Genomic DNA, 23,109 nt, shown 5'->3' on the forward strand with positions numbered 1-23,109 from the left:
TATATTATATTTTTATGTACAAATTCTGATTACATTTTAAGACTGCAATTTAGCTGCTAATAACTCAAGTTTTAAGCATTACATAGTTTGTTTTTTTTTTCTTTTATTTTTTTGCATATGAATAGAGGAACTTATCAGGCTGGACATGGAAAATCCCTATAAGTTCTTCAGCCCAAGTAGGCATTTGTGCACTCGTGAAGGAATAAGTTGCTTTCTGATTGTGTGGCCAGATCAAGTCGGCTTATCACATTAAGCATTCCTCTCAGCCATCAAATCTATATACCATACTCCTGTTGTACAGAAGCTACGATGTTACCATTAAGGAGAGGTAGCACAGCCACTAAAAAGGGATCCCACCACAGCTAAGCTTTGCGAAGAAATGTATGTATTGCTGCGCAACTTCAAAGATTGACTTCCCAAATTGTACACTTATTCATTAAAAGAGCATGATGAGTTAGCAATTTTTCCAAGGAAGTCGGGGTTGTATCTCCTTATAGATAGTGGTAGGAAACAGGAGCTGTTTGGGCATATGAGAGCCAGGCAACTTTTCCTTTTTATATTTCACTGACATTCTCCACTTCCCCCTCATTTCATCTATCTTCTGTAATAGTAAAAATTGACTGTAATGGTGTTAGCACGGGTTTCCAATGCTGATCTAGGTTCTAAGAGTTTGGGGCTCTGGGATCGTCAGTAGATGTGAGATCTTACCTGTTGGACCCAGGATGGATGGCCCACCTGTCAGCGTCGGGTTCGCACCCGGGCCATCTGTCGCACTTACACAGTCATCACATATAGGGCATACAATGGGTCTAAACGGCCTAAGTGAAAGGATCCATTCCAGATAAACCCTTGTGAAATCAATCAACATGTATCTCTCAGATCTACAATGAATCGTAAGGTCAGGTAAGCAAGAACCTGAGGAGCTACGGTGCCTCTTATGCACATCTATGAAGCTTCATCTACATGATTCAATTTTCCATGTGCGTATGCATGCAATCTGGGAAGAACATTGAAAGAATCAAGATTGAAACGCGCGTTCAATTAAGATGCATGAAGATTTTGTGTCTACATGGCTGTTTTGAAAGTTATCTTCATTAGTATCTTGCATGCATTGCTTGAATACGTAAATTGAATCGTGTAGATGCACCTTAAGTCGTCTAGAAGAACCCATTATAACTGTCATCTACCAGTCTTTGAATAAGCTACGAGAAACATCCACCTTGGTGGATGATTGATCCGTGTCACGCAAACACAAGTGGTGTCTCACATTTAGAGCTGATAATGAAAGAGAAATTGTGGAGATTGTTGGTGGAATGTCTCCAAGAAAACCCCCTTACAACACTGGATTTGTCCACCGCAAGTACACAAATACAAATCCGTCATTGTCTAGATTTGAACTCATGTCCACGGTCGATAAAAGCCAGAGCTTGCAAACTGAGCTACCAAAGCGGCTTTGGTTTTTCTATACTTCGTTTTACATAATTAACTTCCAAATGAAATAAAATCGCTTATCCTATATCGCTTAGGATTCGAGACAACTTAAGAATGAAGTGAAGTTACAGTGGAACAGAGTACAGATGAAGTGAGGTGGCACAGTGAGTCTTGCTTAACTGTGCGTTAGTGTACAATACGGATCGTGATCAGAGGTACAGTATTTTTCCGTCTCTCCCTACGAAACGAACTCAGGCCATCACAGTGCATTTTCAATTTATAATGAACAGTATGTACATGGTTGTTCAATGTAACACTAATGCCTTCAACGTCGCCGAAGGACATGAAAACTTGTGAGGTATGTATCCTACTTCATTTTCTACCATCACACATTGTGCAATTTTCCCAGTCTAAATGGACAAAAATCAAATTTCGACTTGTTTAGTTAGGCATAGGTAAATATGAATTCATGTTCTTTAACATTTGAAGAATATTAGGAGAAATACCTAGCTTTTACTGTTTTATCAGTGGCAAGCTATATTTAGAAGGGTATGAACAATGAGTTCTTCCTAACACTTCTCGCTCCAGTTCAGTCGTAGACAGAGAGGCTTATTATGTTGGAGAAAAAAAGAGCCAATTCTTAGTGATTTATACTGTTGTGAGACATGAAATCTTTTCAGATAGGTACGTTCTTATTAATGTAACTTCAATTACAAGTTGTAGAGTATTATTCTTCTTACAGAAGGGTTTAAATATTACAATTGAAAAAAAAATATTATTTTAAAGTTCTCCAAATATAATGTGAGTTTTAAAATAGCCGGTCACGTCCGGTCACAACAATTCTTTTTCCATTTAATACAGCATCATTTAGAGTGTTGAATCCCTGTTTTAAAGTTTGTGCACTCTTGCGCATTTATCAGTAATTAATTTTTTTCAGTGGTGAAGCTCTGGTAACTGTTCCATATTTGGCTTAACAGCAGAAAAGAATCATAGAATCACTTGTGAGTGTTTTAAACCTGCAAAATTATTCACATGATATCGAACATGAGGTTAAAAATACATTGGACACATGAAGTAGCCACTAAAATGTTAAAATATGGTGTTCACTTAAATCGGCTACAACTTGCCATTTAACCTATCAATAGTCTGTAAACACACACCTTCATCTAAAACAGCAGAAATAATTAAAATGCTCTCTCAATTAATGAATTGTATTCCAATGGATACCATCCCATTGTGGAATCCTGGGAAACGAAATTGCGGATGCTTTAGCAAAGAAGGGCAACACTGCTACTTACAGATCTGTTACTAAATCTACGTATTACTCTGTGAAAAGATTTATTAAATCTACATACTTAGGCTTCAACAAACAAAATTTGATAACACATTCTCAAGGGAAAAAATGGAACTCTCTGCATCATAATCCACAGTTAATTCCCGATTTACCACGAAAATCGTCTGTAGCTGCATTTAGATTGGCAACAGGCCATGACTGTTTGGCCAAACACCTGCATAGAATTGGAATATATCAGTCCCCTAACTGCCCATTGTGCAAATCAAACCAAGCAATGGATTCGGAACACCTCAAAATCTGTGCTTCAGTGGCTGACCATGATAATATCTTTGAAAAATATTGGAATGCAAGAGGTCAAATGACTTTACTGTCAAACGTCTGGCATTAGAAAACAACAACAACAACATATTTCGTTACAAGGTCGTCAGCAGAATATTGTTGATATGTATTGCTTGATTACTGCTTTTGTAAATAAGCTTCAACTCTGGAATTAACATATCGAGGGAGATCAATTTCATTTTTTTTCCTGTTTGAACTCTCTCTCTCTCTCTCTCTCTCTCTCTCTCTCTCTCTCTCTCTCAGGTCCCAACATATAAACTCAAAACATATTGCGAAAATCTGAAAACTTTGAAATTGGAATTTGCAGAGAACAAATTTGCTGAGTTCCAGCATTTAGAGAATCGCATTGCTGTCTATAATGATCCATTTTCTATAGATGTAAGAAAAGCATCCATAGAGATGCAAGTTGAGCTAATAGAATTGCAAGCAGACATAGTAAGTAAGAAAAAATGTAGCAACCTTACAGGTATTTGTTTGTACAAAGTTTTGTATGAAAACAAATACCGAAAGATTCGATCTCTCGCCAGCTTTTTAGAAGCCATGTTTGGGACTACTTATATATGTGAGCAGTTCTTCTCACGAATGAAAACTGTGAAGTCAAAATGTAGGACCTGCATGACGGACGAACATCTTCATGACCAGTTACGGTTGGCAGTGTGTGATGTAACTCTGGATTTCAATGCAATATTGTTGAAACAAATATGTGAAACTCAAGAAGGCTAATTTCAGCAGAATGCTTTTCACTCCTTATTATACATAGACATAAATATTGGTTTATTTTTACATCAGACTAATGATGATTATGTATTTAATTTCAATTTACATGGGACTTGTAGTTCCTAATAATTGTTTATTTCCAAAGTGTTTTGAATCTATTTAATGGTTTATACTATGAGTAGTCATCATACTGTTCCAACGTCTACAGTTTGTTTATGTATTTATTTGTATTAATTAACAAATTGTGATTTTGCATCAAGTGAAAATACACAAACTACCTCAATAATGTCTAGCGTATAATAAACTCGCCACTGTTTTAGTTAACTCACCTGTCACTACCCACATCTTCAACCCTCCCAACCAAGGTCATGAGCTTACACAAGTAGCATCTTGCAAGTGATTCGGAGCAGACGATCCTTTTGGCCACCCATGGGCTATGTAATAGTAATGAGCAAGCCCCGGGTTCATAGGTTCGAACCTATTTTGTTGTTATCTCGTTACTCTCCAAATATTGCTTTTCTTATTTGTTTTATGTAGCAACGAATAACATTCTTAAATTGAATATGACATAAGAAGACCTAATTCGTAAGTTAGACTTAAAATGGTCTAAAGAGATCTAATTCATATTAGGAACATTATTTAAATGAGTGGTTTGCCAGTGTAATAATTTAATAAAGATACAGTGTTGTAGACTATAATAGACTATTAATATGTATTAATATTCGTAAATAGTTCCATAAAACATTCCATCACCACCACATGAATCATCAAGGCTACTTTTTAGATTTATAATGTTAGGCCTATAATAATGGATAGGCCTATTTGAATGTAACTCTAACAGTATTGTCATTTATTAACAATAAGCTGTTTGTTTTTATGTTTTTTTTTTTTCATAAATCCTATAAATTCCTAAATATAAGATTTAAAATCCTAAAACATAGGTTGCAAAACCTAATTTTAGTTTCTTGAAACCTAAAAATTTGGCGCTTGGTAATGAGGTATGTGACAGGCCCTATATTTTTTAATACATAAAATGCAAACTGTCATCAGTCACATCTTGGCCTCCTCAACTTTCAAATCCACTGTCCGCCACTGCAGTCATATTTAATTAATTGTACAGCATTTTATTTTGAATCCCCTATAAGAAGACCACCTCCTCCAGATGACAACTTTAATGAAAAAATCTCAGTGGTCAGCTTAAAGGCGTTTTACTGTATTTTACTGAATACTTCCTACCATTGTAGATTGCCTACAAAGACAAAGTATAAAATAATAAGGAATACAATTCTATATATGAGGAGATAACTTTCAAATCGTGTTTTGTCACATTTTTTAAAAATTTGGGATATTGGTACCAAAGGTTTCTTTGTCATCAATTACATCTTGTTCAATACTGTTTACTTAAGAAAAAATATTGTCCGATTTAAAAACAGTAAACAAAATCAGGGTTTCAAGCAAAAGAGGTTTTGTCCTCATCCTGTTTTTAGATCAAAGGGTGTTTTCTCCAACTGACCAATGAGAGTGCTTCTTTTTAGAGACACCTAGTATACAATCTAGTCAAGTGGCGTGATCAGTGTTCTCAGTATCTGATTGTTTGAAGATAGCTCTGCAATGAAGAAGTGTTACTCAACAAGTTAATTCAATTCTATTGATTAATAGTCAATTGATCATTGTGTTGTATTGTGATTTTGTGTTGAAATGGAAAAAACAGACGGTAGTGTGAATGTTGGCGAAAGTAGCAGAGGGAGCAGGAAAAGAATAAACCAAAGTTCTTCAAAGTCCAAAGCAAAAATATTACCGTAATCTCAGCCTAGGAAAGCTCTAGGTTTTAATCCATCTACATATATTAAGAAAAGGTTTTCTTGTATTAAATTTAAACCTAAACATTTAAAACATTTCAGTGAACAGTATTATAAGAAACCTGATAAAAACAAGACAAGGTAACATTATCGGCAACTTGATGCAGACTTACTTAATAAAGAGACATAGATGCAGGCCTGTTGGTTTGAATAAAAAGAAAAAGCTAGGTGGTGAGCATCGTTTTAATGTTTGTCACTTTTTACCAGTGGAAAATAATCATAAGGTTTCTGTTTTTTTAAATTTTTTTCTCCCAGTAACTAAGATCGGTAGATGAAAGACGTGAATTGCATATTTAAGTCAAGTTTATTTTGTAACATCTTTCTATGAATGGTTTTCACTTAAAATTAATATATTTTCAAGTTTATAATTTTTCATGAAGATATCATTTAAAATTTCAATATTAAACAATTTTGTGTGTGAGAAAAACACATTTTGCCCACAGTTTTTTTCATTCAAATCATGTTTTGTCCATTCAGTTCATTCAAAACACGTTTTGTCCAAATTCTAAATCAAAATTAACAACTTCTGATTTGAAAAATATTTTAAAACGTGATGTTATATGTGTTTTCATAAGATAATTTAGTAATTTTTGTGAATGTAGTTTGCAGAACAATGGAAATACATGTTTTTTGCCTACTCTGAAAAATATCATTATACTGTGACAAAGCAGGTTTTGAAAGCTACCTCCTTATATGTACATACAAATATTCGACAAATTTTCATGAAAATGAAAAGTAATGTTTAACCCATTGTACTTTTATGGTGAAGATCAGTTTAATAATAAGTATCAGACATTACTGCATACTGTAAAGATGTGCAGGTGCAGTGCAAGGTAAATTGAATAAAATATGAACAAAGAATGAAAAAAGAAGTTTATTAAAAATGGTAATTATAATAATGCATCATACCGACATCAAAACAACCTGAATTATATCACACAAGTACATAATACAATAGTCCTCTTCATTCCACCTTATAACTTACACAAGTTCTCATTTTATGAAGTGAAGTGGAGAAAGTTCGAAGTTGCAACTCTTGAGAATTTGCCATGAAACAGGGTTGCGTCTCATCCCATTCTTGAGGAATCTCACAGTCAGGAATTGTATAAACCAGGAGATCAAACGTACCTGTTAGAATGTTATCAAAGAAATTATACAACCAGCATCAGTCACCATGCTAATGGTGATAGTTTTTTTATATAAATAAGAGAAAGAGAAATACAAGAATAACAATGTATTTTGCTTTTTTTACATTAAAATATTGCTTTAATAAAAGTTATGTTTTATGCATTTTGCAAAAATACAGTCATCTAATCAATATTATTTATATTGGTAGTTTTATCTCTTTGACCATAACTGAAGATATACAAAAATGAAATTGTTTACGGTTTACACGAAGAAAGATGACCAATGTTCAATTTAAAAAAGTACAATTATTTTATAGTTTAAGTTGACGTCATTAAGTTTTTCAGACATTCACATAAAACATCTTTATATACTGCATTTTGGAATCACTTCTGATATTATTCTGTTGTTTATAGAAATCAGTACTGCACCTAAAATTTGTGGAAATAACTATTAATTTATAATGAGATGCTCAGATCACCTAGATGGCACTTACCCAATAATATTAGGCCTATTATGAAAAGGAATTAGACTATCTTTGCCCTTTATTCTTTCCATTATATTATGGATATTGAACCAGAGGTCCCTATATTACATGTGAATAACTATTTTTCAACTATCCTCTTAAGTAACTGACATTCTGATAATCCTATCTGATATTTATTGTATTGTATTGTATTGTATTTATTAACATTCCATGATATTCGTACATTGCATTACAGCTAAAATATGGAACAGGTCAAAAAACTTAATACTATTATAAAGTCTTAATTTAAAGCCACAGTCTAGATGAAATATATACAGACGAGATTTACAATATAGTCTACTAGTACAACAGATAGTTTTAGTATCAATTTCAGGAAGTGTTATTGAATGTCATGAATTCACCTACAGAACAGAAGGCGTGAGAAATTAGATACTTCTTTAATTTGGCCCTAAATAATCTTATGTTTTGAGTTTCATTTTTTATATCGATAGGGAGGCTATTAAGAATTTTTACTGCCATATAACGCACTCCTTTTTGATAGCATGATAGACTTGCTGATGGAGTATGAAAGTCATTTTTTTGACGTGTATTTATGCTGTTGAATTAGTTACAAAGTTTTCACGATTACATACGAGGAAGATTATTAATGAAAAGATATACTGACAAGCCATGGGCATTATTTGTAGTTTTTTTAAAATAGTCCTACATGATTCCCTAGATTTAGCACCTACTATTGTTCTAATTATTCTTCTTTGTAATAGAAATATACTGTTACTATCAGTGGAATTTCCCCAGAATATTATTCCAAAACTCATTACTGAGTGGAAGTATGCAAAGTATATTGTTTTTAAGGTATTGATATTTACTATCTTTTGCATAGATCTAATAGCAAAACAAGCTGAATTTAGTTTGGGGGTAATTTCTTTAATATGATTTTTCCGATTTAACACATTATCGATTTTTAAGCCAAGAAATTTGGTTGTTGTTGTTTCTAATAGGGATCTATTGTTAATTATTGTGCTAGAAATTTGCAAGGTTGAATTTGCACAGGATTTAAATTGAATTATGTTAGTTTTGTTACAATTTAATACCAATTTATTGACTGAGAACCAGTCACATATTTTGAAGAGAATTTCCTCTGTTGAAGATTGGAATGTGTTGGAGTTATTGGCTGTAATTACTATACGTGTGTCATCTGCAAATAATATGGGATGACCTACATCTCTTATTAGGGGGGCAAGCTCATTTATAAACACTAGAAAAAGTAGGGGGCCTAATATTGATCCTTGAGGAATTCCATTATTAATAGGAATTCCATTAAAATTATTAATGTTAAGAAAGAAATACAGGTCGACTGTACAAACATTTAGTCTTCAGAAAAATATAGTTTTTTTACAGAAAGATAGTATATTAATTTGTTCTATTTCTGTAACAGTTAAGTTAATGAAAATAAATTGAAGTGGTTGGACCAAAAAAAGGAAAACTTAAATCCAAGAGGAATGGAATGGACAACAATGATGAGTGAAAAATCTTGGGAGGATAAATATGTCTGGAGGAGGCTAAGTCGAATGGCTCATATAAACGGAAATGTCTAATAGAGGAGGAGGAGGAGGAGGAGGAGGAGGAGGAGGAGATATTCGTGTACATATCTTTCAACCATAACATTCTGATTTTAAGTAGTTTGCTTCAGTAAAAGTGTAATTCTGTAGATTTTTTTGCACAGAAATAAAGTTTTTTTTATCTTCCATAAAGGCTAGATAGGTTAATTTGCAAAGCAATTCGTTTAGGTACTTTAAAACCTGAATTTCCTGTCTAAAGTTTTCAATAATGTTAAATGTCACTAATATTAAGGAATTTGGGGACTAGTGTATTCTTCATTTCGAATTCATTATTATCAGTTAAAATGATTTGTAAACACTGAATGTGAACAATACATTCAACGGAGAACTGGCTGTCCACAGTAGGGTTGCCAACTTTTTTTAAGAAAATATGGGAGATTAAGAAATCGACAAAATTTCACATAGAAAATTGGCAAATTATTCAGTTCAGTTACTAAAAGGAACTTTATTCTACACTTCGACAGCTAGGCTTAAATTAAGAGTATTTTGAAATAGATCTTGTCTCGTGTAATAGTTGAAGTCAATTGCAATTTGCAGCTCTGATTTGATTAGATGTGTCGTACTCCTGCTTAGAACATCTGTCCAATTACTGTTCATGAGATAAAACATCCTCCTTGTATGTGCTTTACTAGTTGGTATGCGGGATAGAACAAAATTAGCCAGTTTTTCCAAAATTTATAATAATATTATTTGATTTTAAACAGGTGAGCACTAAAACCCATTTCCGGCAAGCATTATCTTCCGAAAAGATTGCACATTTCAATGCATTTCTTGAACAACAAAATTCATCTTATAAACAAACAGTCATTATTCATGGCAAAATCAAATGTTTAGAATAATGATTTTTACATTGCAAAAATGAGGAAAATGCTGGAAAAAAAAGAAAAAGAAAAATACGAGAACCAGGAGAATATTAAAAATTAGGGGCAAATACAGGACATGCCGGGAAATACGGGAAAGTTGGCAACCCTAGTCCACAGCCAGATGACATGCTAAAGATCATTTAAAAAATCTATACTGTTGTACTTTCGTGAAAAATCTCTGAATCAAAGTTTTGCAGAATCACAATCTATTTCTATATACTTCATATAATGAGAAAGTAAGGATTGGGGCTATACATTTTATTCAGAAACATTTACCAATTTATCACAAAGATAAATTTTCCTCTCTGAAGCTGAAATTTGAGGTCAAGTAGACCTCAGTGATTTACGAAATCACAGTTTTTTTTCATTTTACTATCTTTTTTTTTTTATATATAGAAACATTTTCAGGCAATGTATTCGATTAAATAAACTTTAGCTCATAAACTGTAGTATGTGCACTGTCAGCATATGTGGGTTACCATTTCTTGAAACATGATGTAACAGTATTATTTACGCAAATATACATACATACATACATACATACATACATACATACATACATACATACATACATACATACATACATACATACATACATACATACAATGGGAGTCTCTGGACATACGAGGGTGAGTCAAAAAGTAACCTTAATATTATTGTTTTATTAATTGAATATGTACAATAAGACTACAAACACTTCATCACTTGGAACACTTGTATGAACATAGTGGGGACTATGTTGAAAAGTGATGAAGTGTTTGTAGTCCCATTGTACATATTCAATTAATAAAACAATCATTAATGTTATTTTTGACTCTCCCTCGTATATATACACAGATGGCTCTCTCTCATGGATGCTGAGGAACGAGCTGGAGCAGGTGATACTTATGAATTTTTTTCCTTCTATAAGAAAGTGGGGAAAAATACCACTATAAGAATGTGGGCATACCAGAAATGTTGATGGAGAAGTTGAAGCTATTTTCTGAACACTCAACCATGCAGATTTATCCATAGCCATAGTTTATTATGCTTATACAGAGGAAACCGTAAGTAGTGACATTAATTTTAGGGGGTTATTCTTTGAGATATTTCAACAAAAAAGTTTAATACAATTTTGCTCGTTTTTGCTTCCTTTTCGAGATAAAAATTGTTTTATACGAAACATTTCATAGCTTGTTTTGGGAAAGCCATTGATTTAATTCCCAATAATGCTCAGTCAATTTAAGAGAGCAGTATGTTATGATAATAAATGAATGGAAGAATTTTAGTTTTGTCCTTTAAATGTGCATAAATTTGATCTGAACAAATGTAATATTGTAAAAATTCTTTTGTTGAACGAAAAGTTACATTTGTTTGGATCAAATTTCTGCACATTTAAGTTAAAGAATAAAACTAAAATTCTTTCAATAATTTATTATTATAATACACAGCTTTCTTAAATTGACTGAGCATATTTGTAGTTAAATAAATGGCTTTCCCAAAACACGCAATGGAACGTTTCATATAAAACAATTTTTATCTTGAAAAGAAAGCAAGAAGGAACAAAATTGTATTAAATTTTTGGTTTGAAATATCTGAAAGAATAACTGCTTGAAATTAATTACATTACTTGCGGTTCATCCCATATGCTAATAATATACAAAGTAAGTTAAAAAAAAAAGTGTTAGAGGTAAACTTAGTATTTATCAAACCAAGAAAAAAACATAGATCCTAAAATTAATATCTTTTGAAGAAACATGTAATATGAAATTGGTACTGTAACAGCAGCATAGGCCCTCCTTCTAATGTGAGCTCGTTGCTTGTTTCTTATTACAATGCACTAAACGAAAGAGTAAAACGCAGATATGACATACCAAAAAAGAAATCAGTAAAGACCTCGCCTTAGGAGATACATTATTACGCTGTTGTTACAGTACCAATTTGAGAGTAGCAGTTTGAGGAAGGAAGTGTAAGATAAAGTTTTTGAAGTTAACTGGAAAACGTAATTATCCAGTCTCAGAGTTTATAAACAAGTACCAGCTGCAGTGGAAAAATCATGTCCAACAAATGAATCGGAAAAGACTACCAAAAGCCATGTTTCAACATCATCCCCAAGAGAAGAGATCTTTAGGTCATCCAAAAAAAAAAAAGTGGACCAAGAATGACTCACTGAGAATGTAACAGGCCTTGGGCCTTATATTTGTTTGGATGATGATGATGCAGTAATTATCCTTACGGATTTGTTTGTGGTGTTTGTGGAAAGATGTCAGCTATTACGAAAAAATACGTGGTTTGGTTGTTGCAAGTTTTATATTCAACAGAATATTACATTGATTTATGTGTAGCTGCTTAGTTTAGTGCATACTGGAATTCGCGGGTTCTAAAGATGATTTAAATATTAATATAGTTTGTAATTATGACTGTGATTTTGAATTTTGTTAGGAGTATCCTATAATAAAAGAAACCCAATTTTTCTTTATTTCTTGTATGTTCTTTTAACTGTTTTTTTGTTGTTGTGTAATATGGATGGTCGTGACTTTATTGTTGACATCGCAAATGTTTTTTGTAACCTATATGGTGGCCATATTAAATTAACGTAATATAGTCGCTATTTTCGTAAGAAATATTATGAAAGTCGCAGGATTTTTGGATTTTTCTGTTGTATGTTTATTTCTTATGTTGTGGTACATGAGTTTTACAAGTTTTGTTGCTGCAGTAGGCTATAATTATTGGGGTTATAAATTTATATATTTTATATCCTGTGTTTTCATAAAATTTCTTATGAAAATGGAGACTATAGGTATTAAATTATCCAATGTGGCCACCATATAGGTCATAAATGCGTCCGTGACGTCATCAATGCTATCCCAACCCTTATATCGATTCTTTAAAATTACCGAAAAAAGTTATGTCAACTATTCGGTCAAGAAATAACCTTAGGGAATAATACCTTTACTTTCACCCTATCACTGGCCAAGTGAACTGTTGATAATTTTTGTCAATTTGGTTTCACTTTTCATGAAATCTTTGTATTTCTAAGTTTCTAAGTAATGTTAACTACTAAACCGAACAAATGATAAGCACGGTACCGCAATTTTGTAGCACTTGTAGGATTACTTAAACCGTTTTACTACAAATTTGGTCCACGGCAAAACATACACACCTTTACATAATTTACATTGTATTTTTTGTCCAGGGTAAATATTCGTATAAAAAGACACGTGTTTTCATAAAAGAAGAGTATTCTTCTGAACCAAAAGTATAGCCTAATACAAATGGCGGTGCTGTGCCTCATCATTTACCTTTACATGTAGACCTATTCGAAATGCAATTATAATGCCCCCTCTAAGTATTCATTAAATACAGAACAAAAATTGACACTTACATTTGCAGTCCAATAATGGTAGAAAGCTTATAGTTCCTGATATCTGTCTTAAAACATCACGTATTTCTTTCTGAATAATGGCTAAGTCTTTTTTTCCAACTTCTACACCGTTTTCTACTGCATTTCCAGCACCTTCATATTCAACATTAAAATCCCATCGCTCCAATACTTCTTTGGTGTTTGAATTTGATATTACAAGTGAGATCTTCTGCATCTTCTTTTGAACTAGCCACTCTGAAACATAAAATTAAAATGAAAAGCCCACAGTTTATTTACCGGTAACAATGATTAAATTTATGTCTACATGAAAGCTCATACAAACCTTTAATTTGCTGCAAAACAGAATTCAAAAAAGACTTAATTTCCAAATTAGTAGACATGAAGATTGTAAGTCCAAAATGTTCTTCTTGTATGAATGTTTCTGCAGGATAAATTCCACGTTGATATAAGATACTGTTTATGCCATAATCTGAAAAGGGACAAAAAATTGCAATGTACAGATTCACCAGGCTGTGGTCATTCCACCGTGTTCTGGAACGTGACATTTCCAATGTTTTGGAACAACATACAGGTTCCATCATCAGGGCAGATAGGCCCAGACATGTTCCTACTCTGTTGGGCTCGTTACGTCCGGCTACTCAGTCACCTGTAGTAGCCAGCCAGACGCAATGAGCCCAACGAAGTAGGCGAACTGTCAAGTAGCCACCCAAATGTAACGACCCCAACAGAGTAGGGACCTGTCTGTCCTGATGATGAAACCTGTAATTCTGAAACATTAGAAATGTCAAATTCTACGATATTATGGAACATTCAGAATCCTAATCACACATTTATGTGAAAGCCTTAAAAGCATAGGCCTATGATGTACAAATTATTTATCATTATAAGGAGTGAAATTATAGCTTCATGAGTAATATTACCAATCAGTACGCTGAAAGAAAAGGTCCACTATATTTTATTTTTAAGAATACCTAAATAATCCTTAACAAGTTCAGATGATCCCTTCAATGTGATGGAACTTTTCGTTTGTTGATGTGTACTTGCCATGATACTCAGACTTTTATAATCACAATTTCTTTGTATTTTCAATAGCCGCCAGTCTCGTTTTGTTCCTTCCCGCGGTTTTCGAAGTATGTGATCAGTGTCACCACCTAAGTAATAGGAATCCACTACAAAACAGTGTAGAAATAGTTAAATTAATACATTATCAAAGTAAGAAGACATTATTTTGTCGCCAAGATGGTTAGGAAAACTCTCTATATTCAATATGAATAATAAAATTTTGATAAGTTGTACCCTCTGAACAGGAACATAACAAATCTAATGAGGAAACTCTTGCATTGGCTACACTGGAAGTATTAAACAGTAGACAGTACAATAAATAATCGATATTCCACAAGTGATTATCGAAAATTGCTCGCGTAAATCGATTTTGCAAAATGGCGCGCCAACATATTTAGTTTGGATGATAATCTCTAATTTTCTATTGTTTTTGAGCATTATCTTTCACTTTATTACAGTACTTTAGGCCTACGTGTGAATTACTTGGTTTCTGGGAAGTGATTTTCATAAAGTTTTTTTTTTGTAAGTATTTTTATGGTTATGTTGATAACGGGAGGATATTTTTAAATGGACTACTGGAAAAGAGAGCCTACAGATAACTAGTAATGACAATGGAGTTAGGTTAGTCAACTTTGCCACATCAAAAAATTTAATTGTCAGAAGTACAACATTCCCCCATAAGGATATACATAAATATACTTGGACTACTCCAGACGGATTGACACATAACCAGATAGATCACATCTTGATAGATAAAAGAAGACATACTAGTATAGTAGACATTCTAACCTTCAGGGGGGCAGACTGTTAATTCTGACCATTATTTGGTAATTGGAGAACTTAGAGAAAGACTATCAGTAGCCAAGCGAGTAGAGCAACAAGTTAATATTAGAAGATTCAGTATTCCGAAATTGAAGGACGAGGAAACTAAGCAACATTATCAGGTCGAAATTTCAAATAGGTTTGCCGTATTAGCAAGTTCCGACGAAGATGAGGAAGAGTTAGATGTTAATAGCATTTGGGAAAATATCCGAGATAATATCAAAATTGCAGCTGAACAGAGCATAGGTTATTATGAAACTAAGAAAAAGAAACCGTGGTTTGATAAAGATTGTTGCATGGTAGTAGAAAGAAAGAAACAGGCAAAATTCAAATTCTTACGGGATCCAGTTGAGGCGAATAGAGATAATTACTTCAATAAAAGCCGGGAAGCAAATCGTAGGCTTAGGAATAAAAAGAGAGATTACTTGAAGGAAAAACTTAATGATGTAGAAACAAATAATAAAAATAAAAACATTAGAGATTTATATAAGGGCATAAAGGAATTCAAGAATGGATATCAGGCAAAGGTAAATGTGATCAAGGATGAGAATGGTGACTTGTTTGCAGACGCTCATTCAATCCTGAAGAGATGGAAAAACTATTTTGGACAACTACTAAATATACATAGACCAAATAGAAATGATCGGAACGAAATTGAAATACAAACTGCTGAGCCATTTATACCCGAACCCACACTTTCTGAAGTCGAAATTGCGATAGAAAATCTGAAAAATTATGTCTCGAGGTATCGATCAAATTCCAGCATAATTAATACAAGAGGGCGGAAGCGCATTATCTAACGAAATTTATAAGCTTGTACTTGCTATTTGGGAAAAGAAAATTGTACCAGAACAATGGAAGGGGTCCATAATCGTACCTATCTTTAAGAAGGGGGACAAGACTAACTGTAGTAACTTTCGAGGAATATCACTTTTGTTGACGTCGTACAAAATTGTATCCAATATTCTTTTGAGAAGATTAACGCCTTATGTAGATGAAATTATTGGGGATCATCAGTGTGGTTTTAGGCGTAATAGATCAACTATTGACCAGATATTTTGTATTCGACAGATAATGGTGAAAAAATGGGAGTGTAAGGGTACAGTGGATCAGTTATTCATAGATTTCAAAAAGGCATATGACTCGGTTAAGAGAAAAGTTTTATATGATATTCTTATTGAATTTGGTATTCCCAAGAAACTAGTTCGATTAATTAAAATGTGTCTCAGTGAAATGCACAGCAGAGTTTGTATAGGTCAGTTTTTGTCAGATGCGTCCAGGATAACAGGCAAGGTTTGGAATTGAACGGGTTACATCAGCTGCTTGTCTATGTGGATGACGTGAATATGTTAGGAGAAAATCCACAAACACGAGAATTTTACTGGGAGCAAGTAAAGAGATAGCTAGGTTTGGAAGTAAATCCCGAAAAAACAAAGTAGACCTATATGATTATGTCTCGTGACGAGAATATTGTACGAAATGGAAATATAAAAATTGGAAATTTATCTTTTGAAGAGGTGGAGAAGTTCAAATATCTTGGAGCAACAGTAACAAATATAAATGATACTCGGGAGGAAATTAAACACAGAATAAATATGGGAAATGCCTGTTATTATTCGGTTGAGAAGCTTTTATCATCCAATCTGCTGTCAAAAAATCTGAAAGTCAGAATTTATAAAACAGTTATATTAGGCTACTGATTGTTCTCTATGGTTGTGAAACTTGGACTCTCTCACTTTGAGAGAGGAACATAAGTTAAGGGTGTTTGAGAATAAGGAAAATATTTGGGGCTAAGAGGGATGAAGTTACAGGAGAATGGAGAAAGTTACACAACACAGAACTGCACGCATTGTATTCTTCACCTGACATAATTAGGAACATTAAATCCAGACGTTAGAGATGGACAAGACTTTGTGTTTTTTGTTTTTACTCGAGTGATTTGGGTTCTGCATATTGCGGATAGATGACAGGGTTGCCATTTTCAAGTTGCACACATGTTCGGCAGGATACACTGTGCATGATGTGTATCTGTGGAGAGTTATGTCAGGTCGGCCCATGTTCGATTTCTGGCGGGGTCAGAAAGTTCTGTGTAAAATTTTTACCTCGGAACTAACAGAGGTGGCAGGGCACTACTTCCAATCACTAGATTGTGCACCAATGCCTGGGAAATCCCAAAACTCTCCGCAACATATATGAAGAGAAGGCATGTCACTGTTGATAGTGAGTCATCCATCACACAGGGGACGTTAAGCCTGCCGGTCCCCTTAATGCTATTAGACAGGAGTAGGCTAGTTTCCCCCTTGTCCCTTCCTCATCATCATCATCATCGCTCATTCCCTACACTAGACCTAGACTTACAGTTTACACGAACACTTGCACATACACTCGCCCTATTACAAGACATGCTGTGACAACAGAGATTATGTTATTATGTATAATATGAATAAATATGCTGGTTTATCCTACCTTAAGCACTAAGGCTACATACTGTACTTATTTCGATAACATCTTTAAACAAAGCCCTTTGGGGACGAATACTTAATAAGTCATCAGTTTAAAAAGAATAGACTACAGTAGGCTTATTTCTGTACAAGGGCGCTACCAAAGGTACCGGTAGGTAGAAGTTACCTGCTTGGCTTCTAATACAGCATACATGCGAACAAATTTGAATTTAAATTAACAAATAAATTGTAGTAGTGGGCATAGGATTGCTACCATAGACCAATATTGCTAATGGCAGCATGTTCTTATGAAGAGGGCTTGGGTTGGTAGTAGAAAAGTTTTCCGGGCTATGAGGCCGTGGTCTGTTGGTTGTGAGACCAAACGTTTCGTTCACTGCTGCGGTGAACATCTTCATTGGTGTCTATTGCTGGTGCGGCTGGTTCTACTGCGTGTGCCGATTACAGTCTGCGCTGGCTGCATCGTTGTATATATAGTGCGGGAGGAGGGGGGGCTTGCTGTTGTCGCCTCGGTCCGCACATGTGCTTCGCGGGCGGGTTTGCTGTTTTCCACGCGCTCCGCATCCGGGGTTGTGTTGTTTAATTGTGCTACGCGGGCGGGTTTGATGTTGGTTTTCCTTAATGCCGGATACATAGGGACGATGCAGCGGAGCTTCAAGACTCGGATCTCCGAACATAGAAGAAACTGCCGCCTTGGCTACGTAGATAAGTCGGCTGTAGCTGAACATGCTTATCTGGAAGGCGAACATAAAATTAGGTTCGAAGACACCGATACACTCAGCGACACACCACATTTCTACGCGAGGCTACACCGAGAGGCGATTGAAATATATAAACATAAGAACAATTTCAATCGAAAAGAAGAAGGCCTCAAGGTTAACAAGGCCTGGTATCCGGCATTAAGGAAAACCAACATCAAACCCGCCCGCGTAGCACAATTAAACAACACAACCCTGGACGCGAAGCGCGTGGAAAACAGCAAACCCGCCCGTGAAGCACATTCGAGCGCGGACCGAGGCGACAACAGCAAGCCCCCCTCCTCCCGCACTATATATACAACGATGCAGCCAGCGCAGACTGTAATCGGCACACGCAGTAGAACCAGCCGCACCAGCAATAGACACCACTGAAGATGTTCACCGCAGCAGTGAACGAAACGTTTGGTCTCACAACCAACAGACCACGGCCTCATAGCCCGGAAAACTTTTCTACTATTGACGCCGGCCGTGAAAGCCTACACTCCAATATAAGGGCTTGGGTTGTTAATAACTTTTTAATAATATCTCTGAATAAAATTAATGTGTGTAGTACTGTAAACTGTAGTAACAACAAACTAAAATCTCTTCGAGTCTGTAGTTATTCAGATTCCCTAAAGATCAAGAGAGGTCATAAAGTCATAAATCATAATCATAACCAACACAGTAGTAGGCTATTATGTTCTTAAATGTTATGGTTTATTTAACGACGCTCGCAACTGCAGAGGTTATATCAGCGTCGCCAGATGTGCTGGAATTTTGTCCCGCAGGAGTTCTTTTACATGCCAGTAAATCTACTGACATGAGCCTGTCGCATTTAAGCACACTTAAATGCCATCGACCTGGCCCGGGATCGAACCCACAACCTTGGGCATAGAAGGTCAGTGCTAATACCAACTCACCAACCAGGTCGACTATTATGTTCTATAAAACACTTAGTGGTTATCAGTTACCTATTCGTATGCCAGAAAGAATAGTTTAAATACATGTGGAAAAAGACGTACAATTGGTGTAATATTATTTTAAAGTATTTACAGGTTATTCGCCTTTAGGCCTACTTGTCCACCTCATGTCTTGTATTTTTTTTCTTTCAGGAGTAGAAAGTACTGATAAGTTTTAGAAGATAGATTTAATGAACAGAAGTTTCGATTATTTTTATTTGTAAGCCTATAATAATAACACATTGTGTTAACTTCATTTTGAAGAGTGTAGACCTATGTTAATGGATGCTGAAAGCAAGAAACTTCTGTGGAATGTTACACCTACGTTACTTGGCATCCCCATTACTGGGTGTAAAAGTCTTGTAGGTTTCTAAAATAAAATTAATAAGAGCCATAACTTATACAGTTACTATATGGCATAAAAATATCAAATAAACTACTCGGTATCATTTCTCTGCTGTGTTATCATTAGGGCCCGGATTTTTCGAAAATGCATATGTGCATATGCAAATGCATATTTTGATGTTTAGTGCATATTTTGAAGGTTAGTGCATGTTTAGACATTTATTTAGTTTATGTATGATCAATTATCTGACCTTTCTGAACGAACTGTAAATCTAGTAATGAATTTATATGTTGGAAATCCCTTGGCACCACAATAACCTTCCTATTTCAAGTGAAATGTTAATGGGACCATACTTCCAGTCTCACAATACATGCAGGTAGATGGACGTTGCAGACCTTTTTCACAAAAGGAATTTCTTACATTTCTTTCTCAATGCAGTATCCTCTCAAAGTTTGTGTCGATAGTACCACAGGTATTCATCTGTTGACTTGTCTTTCATCTACTAATAGTTTATGTGGTATTCTGCCAGATTAAACTAAAAATGCCTAAAGATAAGTCCACTAAATCCTTTTTATTTAAACAGTGGATTTCAGGCAATAGTGACTATTCAAGTGACGGCGATATAGTGTATTGTCAAGTATGTGAGAAGACTGTGAAATGCGAGAAAAAGTTTTAACTAGAACAGCATTCGAAAACAACTGAACATCTCTGGTCAAAACAAAAGGGTAAGAACACGCAATAGGTACTTTTAACTCAGGTGAAATCACAGTCTGAAGTTAGTACATTTTCCGCTGACCTTTGTAAAGCTTTTGTATGCAGAACATTCCGCTGCATAAATTAAATAATCCACATCTACGATCATTTCTTCAAAAATATTGTCTTAATGAGAGTATATGGGATGAATCCAACGATCTGACATAGGAGGAAAGTGCGCATGGATTTTGGTTGATGAATCAACAGATTCGTGTGGCAGATACATAGCGAACTTCATAGTGAGTAAATTATGTCCAAAAGAACCCAGCAAACCTCATTTACTTTCATGCAAAGTGTTGGAAAAAACCAACCACAATACCGTACAGTTGCAAGATTTGGTTAGTGCATATTTTCAACATTTTTAGTGCATATTTGCATGCATATTTTAGATATTTTTAGTGCATATCTATCTGGGCCCTAGTTATCATATGTACTCTACACATATCGAACTTACCTGCCACTGAAGTGCTATTGTCGCACCAGTTGTCAAATGTTGGCATTTTTTATACATATGAGTTGCCTAACTGTATGGGCTATTCCATATGAAATCGATCAGTAAAAATCCTCGCATTTTTTTAATACTCTAATTTTTTCCCAATTTATACAAGGTGCTGAGGACAGTGCATTTGCAAAAGTATACTATCGAAAGTCAAACGGTTTTCGTACTATTGAGCGACAAATTTAGCGTATTTTATAAAAACAAGCCTCTTTCAGCACTCAGAACTCTGGAACCATTTACTGCAGAACATTGAATGGGAGCTCATTGTGAAGCTGACATTTGGTAGGTTATGATAAGAAGTAATCCTTATTTTTATTGTATACAGAGAGACAGATAATCTGATTTTACTTACTTTTAGGCTTTTTCATTTTTAAAAATGTAAAAAATATCGAGAAAAAACCTTGCATTATTAAGAGGGACTTCGGCATTGTTTGCTTAATGGCTCAGCAATAAGTTTCGAGGGTATTAAATAAATTATTTTCACACGCCTGGACTTGAATGGTGCAGTACCGCATGCACTGGCCGAGAGATGAAGATAAGCGAGCGCTGGGCGTCATTTTACTCCTGTGTTTATGAAAACTTGTGATAAAGCTAGCCCAGCTATGTGCTACTAGACGAAACATCACGTGTTTGTCTCCTGGCCTTGCTTGTCTCGGCTAGCTCCTGCCTCAGAGTCAGCTGGTTACTTCACGTGCGTACTACTTATTTTCTTTATTTGATATTTTCAATACTTTCTTATCAACAGTGCACCAGCAAAAAATATGTGTTTATTTGTACTTTCAATGCAGAATCTAACCATATATTTTAAAAATATTTCTTCGTAGTCAAAGGCATCTTAATGAAGAAAAATCTAAATTTCTCCATTTCCATAAAAAGCAAGAAGAACTGTTTACATGTCAATATATACTTTAATTTCACAGCATCAAAATAAACCATGATTTTGATCATTGGGTGAAAGGGTTTCGAAGCCACAACAGTTTAAAATTGCTAATTTTATGAAAATACGATAAATTTAAATATTTTTAATTTAAACACTCTGAAGTTCTGATGCCTCAAACTTTGCACAAAGCATTGTATCACAGTTGTCAACGAACAGAAAAAGTTTCATTGTAGGCTATTTAAAAATTGCAAGGTCAATTTTCTCTATATTCGGTCGATTTGAGATGGAATAGCTCGTATGTATTAGACTGTGATAATACTGAATATAGAATCTGTATATGAAATGAGCATAATAATAATAATAATAATATTGAGAAACAATCTCGCTTCAGTGTTAAAAAATGCACTTTTTAATTTTGTATTTGGAGCTTGATACCACAGTCTAAAGAACTTTTTTCTTTTTCCCCCCTATAAAGCAATAAAATTCTCCACAACTAAATTTAAGATTCTGGTTTAGTACAAAATTGAACTTTTACTATTTCCACAGTTAAATGATTCCTCCCATAATTTCACAAGATATTCATGATACCGAGCATGCTCCACAAAAGAATTGCTTGCAGTAACAGCAAACACGTGTTGAGTTACCATTCTTATTTGTAGAGATATCTCTGAGGCATCCCATCCCTATCCTGAAAATATTTGCACTATTTTATAAAACTTGTCAAATGTGGATCTTTCACAAAGGAAGAATTCGCGACATTTAACAAGCACAGTTCATCATAGAGTATACCTTCATCTAGTTGCAGCCTTAGTTTTTGTCTAATACTTAAAATTTCTTCTACGTACTTTTGGTGTAAAGTCATCAAGTGTTTAGACTGAAGAATACCTACTTGAAAATTCCCATATTTTTTTCAACTGCTCTTAGTTAAAGGTTAAAATTTCTCACGAAATGGAGAAAAATCCCTTTTAGCATATGATGAAAGCTGTTATCACAAGTTCTCAAACTCATTTCATGAAATTACTGGGCACAAGTTGGGCCGATAAGGAGTTGAGGAGTTGATACTGGCCACCAGTCTCATGTTGAGATCCACCAAAATTTCCGGTTGTGCCAGTGAAATACTGGCTAGTTGGCAATACTATGGTCATCTAACATCAAATATTGTACTACAATAATACTTAATCTTCTTGCACTTCAATATTTATCACAGATGGTTTCTTTGTTAGCAATGAGTAGGCCTATTTATTCATCAAGTTCACAGAATAAAAATATTGGACATTGGACAATTTATGCAGATAATTTATAATTCAATTTCATCTATGTTTAGTTTAAATGTTGTCATAGCCAATTTTCATGTTAGCGTACTGTAGTTAACTTGGGTTATGATGTGTGTTTAAGATGTTACACATACTTATTTTTGCGTTTGTAACATTGCATGTCCATTTCTTTATAGCTTTCTGAAGGTCGTTTGTGAAATTTTAATGGGCAGATGATGGA

At 34.5% G+C, this 23,109-nt stretch overlaps 2 protein-coding genes across 2 annotated transcripts in view; one reads left to right on the forward strand and one right to left on the reverse strand.

The window, feature by feature from the left end:
• Window positions 1-6,496: 6,496 nt before the first annotated feature.
• Window positions 6,497-14,352, reverse strand: mad2 (mitotic arrest deficient 2). The gene is made up of 4 exons (XM_069833825.1): window positions 14,070-14,352; window positions 13,421-13,567; window positions 13,099-13,332; window positions 6,497-6,768 (listed from the first exon to the last, which is right to left on the reverse strand). Exons 1-4 carry the CDS (start codon window positions 14,143-14,145, stop codon window positions 6,605-6,607), a joined length of 621 nt encoding a protein of 206 aa, XP_069689926.1. The 5' UTR covers window positions 14,146-14,352; the 3' UTR covers window positions 6,497-6,604.
• A 170-nt stretch (window positions 14,353-14,522) lies between these two features.
• LOC138705158 (telomerase reverse transcriptase-like) overlaps window positions 14,523-23,109 on the forward strand; it is a 75,782-nt gene continuing 67,195 nt past the window's right edge. Inside the window, exon 1 of the mRNA XM_069833824.1 lies at window positions 14,523-14,682. The gene's annotated coding sequence lies outside the window, so the exon portion shown is untranslated. The remainder of the gene's footprint in view (window positions 14,683-23,109) is intronic.

This window comes from Periplaneta americana, chromosome 8 (genome assembly GCF_040183065.1).
Source record: "Periplaneta americana isolate PAMFEO1 chromosome 8, P.americana_PAMFEO1_priV1, whole genome shotgun sequence".
Taxonomy (NCBI): domain Eukaryota; kingdom Metazoa; phylum Arthropoda; class Insecta; order Blattodea; family Blattidae; genus Periplaneta; species Periplaneta americana.

What these genes read in the sequence shown, in the direction of transcription:
- mad2 (XM_069833825.1), bottom strand. Translation starts at nt 14,145, where the DNA reads ATGGCAAGTACACATCAACAAACGAAAAGTTCCATCACATTGAAGGGA. An exon ending in TGTTTTGCAGCAAATTAAAG is followed by an intron (nt 13,333 to 13,420) that starts GTTTGTATGAGC and finishes TTTATGTTTCAG; the next exon opens with AGTGGCTAGTTCAAAAGAAG. An exon ending in ACCATTATTGGACTGCAAAT is followed by an intron (nt 6,769 to 13,098) that starts GTAAGTGTCAAT and finishes ACATTCTAACAG; the next exon opens with GTACGTTTGATCTCCTGGTT.